General features: G+C 39.1%; 1 protein-coding gene across 1 annotated transcript in view; it reads left to right on the top strand.

Moving 5' to 3' along the window:
• Positions 1-12,079, top strand: part of LOC117382938 (pro-neuregulin-3, membrane-bound isoform) — a 598,115-nt gene that overhangs the window by 569,599 nt on the left and 16,437 nt on the right. Inside the window, exon 4 of the mRNA XM_033980184.2 lies at positions 4,248-4,250. Coding sequence (XP_033836075.1) covers positions 4,248-4,250 — 3 coding nt within the window. The remainder of the gene's footprint in view (positions 1-4,247; positions 4,251-12,079) is intronic.

Below are 12,079 nucleotides of genomic sequence, written 5' to 3'. Positions count from 1 at the left end.
GAACACTGACACAGGCAAAGTCTTTGTCTTTATCCTCTTACATCTGAGTGTTGGTTTTGACACTGTTGATCATAAGACCCTCTTACAGAGACTAGAGGACTGTCCTAAACTAGAAGTATGTTGAAATTATTTCCATGACAACAACATTCGAACAACACATGAAGCAGACAGAGCCCCGTGGACATGCACTCACACACTTTCCTGGTGCTTACAGGCACGTCCAGAAGCAGGAGGAGACCTGTTGCTGATATTAAGTTGACCCAAATTTCCTTGTCAGACAAATGTGTCAAACAGCAGCTCTGCAGCACCAATTCATACAAATAGGCTACACGTGATCCAAGCACTTTTTTATCCAATTCCAACCATTTTTACTTGCACTGCAATCTCCGTAAGTCAGCCTGAGGTTCTTGTTCACACCACACTCATCCTGCTCCAGAGGCGTGTGGAGGAGCTCCAAGACCATCTGTTTCAAGCGCTGTCAGCCGTAATGTAAATCAGAATGTGACTATTTCCTTCGCACTGGACCAGGTGCACCCCACTCTGAGCGAATGCTCTTTTACATTGACCTAACTAGTGGCAGTATGAAAACGACCTAACCCAGATTTGCAAAGATTTATCCATGCATTTTGTCTCCAGTGGACTACCGTAACACTCTGCTCACTGGCATTTGTGAGACAGCTGCAGTATATATGGTGCTGCATGAGTCCTGAGAGAAGAATTCAGTCTAAATATACAGGAATTGTGTGTTAAATGAAACAACATGTGTGGTGAGGAAACAACATAACATAGATCAGGAAATAGTGTAATCTGGGTGCTTTAAAGCAGCTCTGTTTGTGTACAAGTATCACTATGGCCTCGAGTACATATCTGACATGAAATGCATGTACTCTGAGGACCTCAGCCACACAGAGTGTACACTAACTGCAGGGAATTTCAACACATACTTTGAACAGGTTACTTCTAGATTGCCAGATTATATAATATGTGTCTAATTGGAGGGGGGGACAGAAGGGGGGAGGCGGGCTTACAGTGAGAGCAAGCCGCTTTTGGACAAAAATAAATATTATTATAAATGTTTCTAGGGTGGACTGTGAAAAGGAAAACATACTACAATATACAGTAGACCCTTTAATTTGGAAGTTGTTAACACAAGATGACATTTATGAATGAATGGAAACAGTGCTTTTCTAATACTAAAAGCCATTATGCTAATAACTTTCTTTCTCCCTCTGTGCCGCTGGACCTGCAGATCACCTGGGAATCGAGTTCATGGGTAAGCCACAATTTTCACAACATAAAATTGCCACAGGATTGTGCAGATGTGTAGAATAATAATTCAATACTAATGAAGTCAAAATTTCCTTGAAAACTTGTGTTTACAATATAAAAGTTTAAGTGAACAAATTGACTATTTGAGCTTTGCATGAGAGTAAATGAGGCTACTTTTAGCTCTTCTGAGAACCTGGTTAGGTCTAGTTAAGTTATGAGATGAGTTCAGGGGAATATGCTGTAACCTATGGTCCACTGCAAAAACAAAACATAAAGGTTTCATGGCCACTTGGATTTTAAGATTACTGTGTACACAAGAGTGCACTAGTGCACACAACACTATCCTGACTCTATCCTGACTGAGCTAGACCAGGTCATTCTTGAAAAATAAATTGACACAAAAGAGAGGAAAAAAAAAGATTTGATTTTGGGTTGCTTGTTTGTGTCTTATTTGGAAAACTAGCTGCTGCTTGCTGTAGAATTTTGTTTTTGTTGGGTTTTTTTTTTTACAACAAATTTAATAAAGACAGAGTACAGTCTATTATTTTTTGTTGATTCTTTTTTCCTTGCAGAGAGTAAAGAAGTTTACAAGAGACATATGCTGTCCATCACCTCTATCACCATGTCCATCAGCCTCCTTGGCATAATCTGCATGGCCCTGTATTACCGCAACAAGTGAGTATTGCAACATGTACACACTGAAAAAAAAAAATAATAATAATAAATAAATATATATATATATATATATATATATATATATATATATATATAGTATATATATATTATAGATTATATATATATATTAGATAGAATATAGATTATATATATATAGGTATATATATATATATATTATATATATTATATATATATATATTATTATTATTTATTTTTATTTTATTCAGTGTGTACATGTTGCAATACTCACTTGTTGCGGTAATACAGGGCCATGCAGATTATGCCAAGGAGGCTGATGGACATGGTGATAGAGGTGATGGACAGCATATGTCTCTTGTAAACTTCTTTACTCTCTGCAAGGAAAAAGAATCAACAAAAAATAATAGACTGTACTCTGTCTTTATTAAATTTGTTGTAAAAAAAAAAACCCAACAAAAACAAAATTCTACAGCAAGCAGCAGCTAGTTTTCCAAATAAGACACAAACAAGCAACCCAAAATCAATCTTTTTTTTTCCTCTCTTTTGTGTCAATTTATTTTTCAAGAATGACCTGGTCTAGCTCAGTCAGGATAGAGTCAGGATAGTGTTGTGTGCACTAGTGCACTCTTGTGTACACAGTAATCTTAAAATCCAAGTGGCCATGAAACCTTTATGTTTTGTTTTTGCAGTGGACCATAGGTTACAGCATATTCCCCTGAACTCATCTCATAACTTAACTAGACCTAACCAGGTTCTCAGAAGAGCTAAAGTAGCCTCATTTACTCTCATGCAAAGCTCAAATAGTCAATTTGTTCACTTAAACTTTTATATTGTAAACACAAGTTTTCAAGGAAATTTTGACTTCATTAGTATTGAATTATTATTCTACACATCTGCACAATCCTGTGGCAATTTTATGTTGTGAAATTGTGGCTTACCCATGAACTCGATTCCCAGGTGATCTGCAGGTCCAGCGGCACAGAGGGAGAAAGAAAGTTATTAGCATAATGGCTTTTAGTATTAGAAAAGCACTGTTTCCATTCATTCATAAATGTCATCTTGTGTTAACAACTTCCAAATTAAAGGGTCTACTGTATATTGTAGTATGTTTTCCTTTTCACAGTCCACCCTAGAAACATTTATATAATAATATTTATTTTTGTCCAAAAGCGGCTTGCTCTCACTGTAAGCCCGCCTCCCCCCTTCTGTCCCCCCCTCCAATTAGACACATATTATATAATCTGGCAATCTAGAAGTAACCTGTTCAAAGTATGTGTTGAAATTCCCTGCAGTTAGTGTACACTCTGTGTGGCTGAGGTCCTCAGAGTACATGCATTTCATGTCAGATATGTACTCGAGGCCATAGTGATACTTGTACACAAACGAGCTGCTTTAAAGCACCCAGATTACACTATTTCCTGATCTATGTTATGTTGTTTCCTCACCACACATGTTGTTTCATTTAACACACAATTCCTGTATATTTAGACTGAATTCTTCTCTCAGGACTCATGCAGCACCATATATACTGCAGCTGTCTCACAAATGCCAGTGAGCAGAGTGTTACGGTAGTCCACTGGAGACAAAATGCATGGATAAATCTTTGCAAATCTGGGTTAGGTCGTTTTCATACTGCCACTAGTTAGGTCAATGTAAAAGAGCATTCGCTCAGAGTGGGGTGCACCTGGTCCAGTGCGAAGGAAATAGTCACATTCTGATTTACATTACGGCTGACAGCGCTTGAAACAGATGGTCTTGGAGCTCCTCCACACGCCTCTGGAGCAGGATGAGTGTGGTGTGAACAAGAACCTCAGGCTGACTTACGGAGATTGCAGTGCAAGTAAAAATGGTTGGAATTGGATAAAAAAAGTGCTTGGATCACGTGTAGCCTATTTGTATGAATTGGTGCTGCAGAGCTGCTGTTTGACACATTTGTCTGACAAGGAAATTTGGGTCAACTTAATATCAGCAACAGGTCTCCTCCTGCTTCTGGACGTGCCTGTAAGCACCAGGAAAGTGTGTGAGTGCATGTCCACGGGGCTCTGTCTGCTTCATGTGTTGTTCGAATGTTGTTGTCATGGAAATAATTTCAACATACTTCTAGTTTAGGACAGTCCTCTAGTCTCTGTAAGAGGGTCTTATGATCAACAGTGTCAAAACCAACACTCAGATGTAAGAGGATAAAGACAAAGACTTTGCCTGTGTCGTAGTGTTCAGGCAGATGTTTATTGTTCACCTTGATAAGGGCAGTGTCAGTGCTGTGTGAGGGAAAGAAACACTGACTGGAAAACATCTAATGAGTTTTTGTTTTTATTAGGAGAAAGTTGGTAAGGACTTTAACTTTGTTACGAACTTTGCATAAAAAAGGGCAGATTTGAGATAGGGGCATAGAGCAAGATAGATAGAGAGATAGAGCAAGATCTCAACCCGTGGGGTCACAATGATCACCTAGTGAATGACCTGCAGAGAGCTGGGACCAAAGTAACAAAGGCTACCATCAGTAACACACTATGCCACCAGGGACTCAAATCCTGCAGTGCCACACGTGTACCCCTGCTTAAGCCAGGACATGTCTAGGCCCGTCTGAACCCCAAGAAAATCTTTGGAGGAAGTTGAAAGTCCTTGTTGCCCAGCGGCAGCCCCAAAACATCACTGCTCTAGAGGAGATCTGCAGGAGGAATGGACCAAACTACCAGCAACAGTGTGTGAAAAACTTGTGGAGACTTGCAGAAAATGTTTGACCTCTGTCATTACCAACAAAGGGTATATAACAAAAGTATTGAGATGAACTTGTGTTATTGACCAAGTACTTATTTTTCCACCATTATTTGCAAATAAATTCTTTAAAAATGTGATTTTCTGGATTCTTTTTTTTTCTCATTTTGACTCTCATAGTTGAAGTGAACCTATGATGAAAAGTACAGGCCTCTCTCATCTTTTTAAGTGGGAGAACTTGCGCAATTGGTGGCTGTCTAAATACTTTTTTGCCCCACTGTACCTAAGCTGGAAGATTATTTTCTATTATGCATTTTTCAGGTTTGGAGGTAAATGGAGAAAAACCACTCAGAAACGGGAAGAAAACATGCATACTCCACAAAGAGTCAAACCCAGTAACTTTGTCCATTAGGCCTGAACGCTAGCCACTAGATATAACTGGAAAAGGCAAAAGGATGAGAGACAGGCTCTTTGTGGTTGCGTCAAGTCCGCAGACCCAAGGGCCTTTAATGCTGTGTGTTACAATTGGTATAACTGATAATGTTTCAAATTCTGTTTGAAGCTATTCTCTACATAGTCCAAGTGAAATGGGGTTTAAAGCAGTTGTCTCAAACTGTGAATGAGAGTCACTAAGATTTTAAGAATCGTGAAAGCCCCTTACAGGGCTCATACTAATGAATTTTTTATAAAAAAAAAACAAACAAAAAAACAACAACAATGAAATTCAAGGACCTGGTAGACTATAGAAGCGCACAATTTATGTATAAAATTAAGAATAAACAATTACCATTTCATATTCAAGATCTGTTTAAAAATCGGGATAGTGTTTATAATCTTCGAGGGCAGGAGGTATTTCAAAAACCAAGGGTTAGAACAAATGTAAAACAGAACTGTATTTCAACCACTGGTGTAAATATTTGGAATAGATTAGATGAAAATATGAAAGATTGTAGAACATTGAGCCGTTTCAAAAGTTTGTCCATCCATCCATCCATTTCCCAGGCCAGCCGAGAGACATAGTCCCTCCAGCGTGTCCTGGGTCTTCCCCGGGGCCTCCTCCCGGTGGGACATGCCCAGAACACCTCCCTAGGGAGGCGTCCAGGAGGCATCCTGAGCAGATGCCCGAGCCACCTCAGCTGGTTCCTCTCAACGTGTAGGAGCAGCGGCTCTACTCCGAGCTCCTCCCGTGTGACCGAGCTCCTCACCCTATCCCTAAGGGTGCGCCCGGCCACCCTATGGAGGAAACCCATTTCAGCCGCTTGTATCCGCGACCTTGTCCTTTTGGTCATTACCCAGAGCTCATGACCATAGGTGAGGGTAGGAACGTAGATTGACTGGTAAATCGAGAGCTTCGCCTTTGGGAAACATCATCTGCAAACAGCAGAGATGAAATCCTGTGGTTCCCAAACCAGACCCCCTCCGGCCCTGGCTGCGCCTAGAAATTCTGTCCATAAATATAATGAACAGAACCGGTGACAAAGGGCAGCCCTGGCGGAGTCCAACATGCACCGGGAACAGGTCTGAACTTACTGCCGGCAATGAACACAGCTCCTGCTCCGGTCATACAGGGACCGGACAGCCCTTAGCAAAGAGCCCCGGACCCCATACTCCCAAAGCACCCCCCAAAGGACACCATGAGGGACACGGTCGAATGCCTTCTCCAGATCCACAAAACACATGTGGACTGGTTGGGCAAACTCCCATGAGCCCTCGAGGACCCGATGGAGAGTATAGAGCTGGTCCAGTGTTCCACGACCGGGACGAAAACCACACTGCTCCTCCTGAATCCGAGGTTCGACTATCGGTCGGATTCTCCTCTCCTGTACCCTGGAATAGACCTTACCGGGAAGGCTGAGGAGTGTGATTCCCCTGTAATTGGAACACACCCTCTGGTCCCCCTTCTTATACAGAGGGACCACCACCCCGGTCTGCCATTCCACAGGTACTGTCCCCGACCACCACGCGATGTTGCAGAGACGTGTCAGCCAAGACAGCCCAACAACATCCAGAGACTTGAGGTACTCAGGACGGATCTCATCCACCCCCGGAGCCTTGCCACCGAGGAGCTTGCCAACCACCGCAGTGACTTCAGCCAGGGTGATGGACGAGTCCGCCTCCGGGTCACCAGTTTCTGCTTCCTCCTCGGAAGACGTGACAGTGGGATTGAGGAGATCCTCAAAGTATTCCTTCCACCGCCCGACAACATCCCCAGTCGAGGACAGCAGCTCTCCACCCGCACTGTAAACAGTGTTGATGAAGCACTGCTTCCCCCTCCTGAGGCGTCGGACGGTTTGCCAGAATCTTTTTGAGGCCGTCCGATAGTCCTCCTCCATGGCCTCCCCGAACTCCTCCCAACCCCGAGTTTTTGCCTCTGTGACTGCCCGAGCCGCGGCACGCTTGGCCCGCGGTACTCATCGGCTGCCTCAGGAGTCCCACGAGCCAACAAGGCTCGATAGGACTCCTTCTTCAGCTTGACGGCATCCCTTGCTTCAAAAGTTTGTATAAAAAGAAAATTATAAAATCATACAGCGTAACTGAATGCTCAATTATGTTCTTCTATTTATTTTATTTTATTTTTTCTCTTTCTACTGTGTACATTGTAAATGCAGCAGCTCTTTATGTTTAGTATAAAAGGCGTAGGCATCATAAGCTTTGGCTTCTGCCTATTCCTTTTTCAGACTTTTTGTATTTTGATTGTTTCCTTGACTTAAGAATGAAATGTCTGGAAAAAATAAAAGAATAGTAAAAATGTGAGACCATTTTTGTGCCATGGTGACCTTTGTCTTCTACCCAATAATTTCCCCCAGTGTAATTATGAGAACAAAGCCAATCAGACGGATAAAAACCTCATTAAAAAACCTCCAAAGTATAGGAAATTACACTTGTTTACTACAAAATTTTCCCAGACTCTCCTTTCAACATTTACTTCTTTGCCTGCTCGTCACCCTCCTAACTAATCTGTGTTCAGCAAAATTATATCATATCATTAAACTTATACTTATGCTTATTATTATTGCACAGCCTTCTTGTTTAACTTCAGTTACAGTATTAAGGTATATTTCTTCAGTTATCTAACTCTTACTTGGGTCTGACAGAACAGAGTCAGTCTTGAGGAACTGATCACAGCGAATTCCCTGGTAGCCTTCCCGGCATCTGAAAAACAAAAGCAGTAAACAACTTAGTGGAGAATACAGACTTTCTAGATTACAGTTTGAGTAACATACTAAAATTGCTGAATTGATCGTCATATTACAATGGATGTGTTAGAATCTGCACTTGGAATAAAGACACAAACAGGCAGTTCAAACAGTCAATCTCACTTACTCTCCACTAGGATGACTTTCATGATTTATTCATTCATTGACTGATAGGTGGCTATTTATTTTTTTATTTTTAAATCTAAAAAAAGTTTTAAGTTATTTAGAGTTTATATTTTGTTTGCTACATTCCATATGTGTCATTCACATTTTCAATGCTTTCTGTGTGGATCTACAATGTAAATAATCATGGAAATAAAGAAGAAACATGAATGAAAAGTGTGTCCAAACTTTTGAATAATAGTGTGTCTTTGGATTTAGCCTGAAAAAGTAGGACAAAATATGAATCTATGATGATTTTACAGCTGTTTTTGTAAGTGCACATTTATGTCCTTATCCTAAGTGTTTTTAAGGTGAGCAGGAGGGTTACAATAATTTTGTCTCAGGATGTTAAAGATAATTCTGTAAGTTTCATTTTAATACACTTGTTTATTCATTTGGACACTTTCACTGTTGAAGTAGAGGTAAACATGTTTAGTGATCGTGGTTTTGTTAAATGTTTTTACTTTCATATTTGCTAAAATCTTAAATTGGTGTATATACAATTCTGTATATATTTCTTTGAAATACATAATAAATTAATCTTCAAATCATTCATTTGCAACTGAAACCCCAAATAAAGTGAAGACTCATCTTAAAAAGAGTTCTTCAAAACAATAAATAAAAACAATAAATAAATAAATTATGTGTTCTAAAAAATAAAAATAAACCATCAAGTATACATGTTTATTTTCCCCACAATTAGAACTAAAATTGTACATGATGTAAAGCTGTTAATGTTAACATTTTGTGTTTTGGAGAGTAATGAGCTCATCAGTTTGGGTTAATATCCTAAAAATATTAGTTTTCTAGAAATATAACGTGCTTTTAGTCAAGTAGTACAGCGATCTATTTTAGATCTTGGCATTACTGCACCCACTCCAACTTCCACTAGATGGCGCCTCAACACTGCACTTACAGTTGGACTATAATGTTGGGAAGAAGTGGGCTTCCTGGGTGGAAATGAATCACTCTACAAACGGCATCTCTTAATGTAAAACAGCGGGAAATAGACATAAAAAAGACTGTATAATTAACCTCCAGCCCTCTTTCAGATGTCCAACAATAACTCACATATTAGTATAGTATGTGTACTCGAAAGTGAATATTATTTTAAACCGTGAGAACATATGTGAAATATGCCATTTTGCTTCATTATTTGTTTCCTCCATGACTCGCATATGATGTATAGGTGGAGCACATTTACATTCATCTGCAGTCTAATGGTGGTCCAAAGTGATATTTGGAAGATGACGAGGGGATTTCCACCTTCCTCTTAGCAGTAAGTGGAGTTTGAGAGTTTGAACTGAGGCCTGTACACATTAAACATGTATGATCAATTAAAAGAGGGTCTCCAATAGGTTGTTCCGATCACTTTGTTGAACTTCATGTCATGGGGTGTTTCTGGAAATTTGGATCCCTCTGAAAAAGCTAGCTCCTCCTTCAAATTGAATTGAATTGGAAGTTGGCATGTCTAGTGCCTGGTAAATTAAATAATCCCAATTTAAACACTCTGCAGGTGTCGTGATAATGCTATTTAGGGATGCGCCGATACTGGTACACTGGATACTGAAAAAATAAGTTAGTTAAGCTGATATCCTTGTTGTGTCTTTAATTGGATTTACAGGCTGATTTTGGTCTAGAACATCTCATAATGTTTGAACTTTTATTCATACAAAGCTGTTCAGTAGATATTTGAAGGATAAACAGTTAAAAAATGCAATTGGGTGTCTTGTGCAGTAAGTTAACTGTGTTTTATGGAAAGAAGTGCAATTTTCCGTCCCTACACTGGTATCGGTTCATATTGGGTATTGGCAGATTCTTAAAGTAAAAGTATTGATATCGGTATCAGAACTGAAAAAGCTGGATCAGGTCAAATGCTATTCACACTGTCTCAAACTGCAGTAGGGGTGCACCAATACCACTTTTTTCCAAAACGAGTACAAGTACTTAATTTTGAGCACTTGCCAATAGAGAGTAACCATACCAGACATTTTTTACAGAATAAATTTCATAGAATTTTTGAGTATAGCCTATGTTTTCATGGAATACTTATTTGAGGACCTGTTTTCAATTTCTACTAAAATCACTGTAGTTAAATATATTTCCAATACAATTTAGAGAAGTACATTTATTTATTTATTATCTTCATCTTTGCAGACTGACCAATACCGATATGCTATACCTGTTTTAAGCTCTGAACCCACTCTATTCTAGATTTATAAGGCAGTGTGACCAGAACTGAAGAAGTGACTTGAATGAGCAGTGAAACGTATTCACTCCACAACTTCTTGTCCTTCTTGTTGTTGACAGATTTTACTTTTTGATTTTACTATGGCTCAGACCTGGAGGACTGAGGGATTGCACAGACATCATGTCATATCATCAACATAAAGCTTTTGTCACTTGCAGACTTACTCACAGTAACCAAAACATTTATGAAGTAAGAGTACTGTTAAAAAAAAAAAAGAAAAATTATATATATATATATATATAAAGTAGAAGTTAAAGTAAGCTGGTTCTTAGTTAAACAAGTAAATGCAACTGAGTACTACCCACCTCGGGCTGTGTTTATGTGTGTCTTCATGCATGTGTTATGGCCGCAGCACACACACGCATGGTGTACTGCAGCAGGCCGTCAGTAAGAACTGTACTGTAAATTGAAAACCACAATTTATGTCTGTATGCTCTAAGTGGAGTTGGGAATAGTCATGACATGGTGTGTTGTCCCTAAACATTCTTAGTAAAAATAAAGCTTTGCAGTGTCAACTTTACATAGGTGCTGTGTGCACATATTGTTTAAAGGGCATGTGTCTATTTCATATCAGACAAAAGATCAAACGGATAAATGTGTGAGCAGAGTAGGTTTTTCCTCACTGTCCATAACTCTCCCTGACAGAGTTACCCCGATATCCCCATGTATCCAGCTCTTGTTATCTCACAGTTAGAAGCACTTGGCAGCTCTTTAATATTTCACCCACAGCTAGTCTTTACCTATTCTCTGTCTTCTCTCACCTCCTGCCCTTCGCTCCTTTCTAATCCCGCATGTAAATGCATTTCAGATCTTTTCTTCTTTTTGTGTCACATCCACTTCACTTCAGTGTCTTTAGTCCCAGGAAAAGTAACGAGGGCCAGAGTTCTAGAGTGAGTGGATAAAAATGCACAACTGGGGTTGACTGGTTACTCCTCTGGACAAAGCAGGTGGGGGGTTATTTATTAAGATGTATTTTATTAAGATGTATACAGAAGGGAATGATTTGACGTTCTACTGTGCCAAATCTCTATAATAAAATAATAATAATAATAATAATAATAATAATAATAAATAATAATACACTGATTTGCAGTTTCACAATAACATACATATATAGCACACACAAACATAAGGGTACAGTAGTTGTTAGGTGGATTAAAAGTCCGAGCTATTTAGAGGTATTTGAGCCTAACATTCTGTTTTGCATGCCAAATGTTGCAACATTATAATGTTATTCTTTCATCAAAAACATGCCATGCATGTTTGAGTAATCGTGCCATCTCTCCCTATTTAAAGCTTCTTTAACGGTTAGCACTACAAGTCCTACTTTTTATTAAAGCATCAAAAGTTGAACGGAAAGTACTTGTTCATTTTAATATGTTGTTTATGTTGGCCTTTTAAAAACTATTAAAAAAAACAATTAACAATTAATACATCACAGAAGTGCAATACCCCCTCTTTAAACTCAATGACTGAATCCAAGAGCCTAGACCCCGTTTATAACTATTAAAATCTTTAACAGGTTAGGTAAACCAATCACAGCCTTTTATTTGTAGTGCATGTCTGAATGAAGAGACTTAACAAAATCTCTCATGCACAGATGTTTTCCAAAAAATGTCCCCTTACTTCCACTTTAAAAATATACTTTCACAATATGTTCTCAGACAAATGCCTTCATCCAACATTTATATAAATACCACAAATAGGAAATCCTTCCAGAATATTCCTTTGCTAGATTAGGAAAAGTGTGGAGTCACGGTCAGGCTGACAAGTTGCTTTTAAAAGTATTAATTATGTACATCAAATGGAAATCAAAAAAGCGGTCCATAAC

Source organism: Periophthalmus magnuspinnatus, chromosome 15, assembly GCF_009829125.3.
Source record: "Periophthalmus magnuspinnatus isolate fPerMag1 chromosome 15, fPerMag1.2.pri, whole genome shotgun sequence".
Lineage (NCBI taxonomy): Eukaryota > Metazoa > Chordata > Actinopteri > Gobiiformes > Gobiidae > Periophthalmus > Periophthalmus magnuspinnatus.
This window is presented reverse-complemented; position numbering and strand designations above follow the sequence as displayed.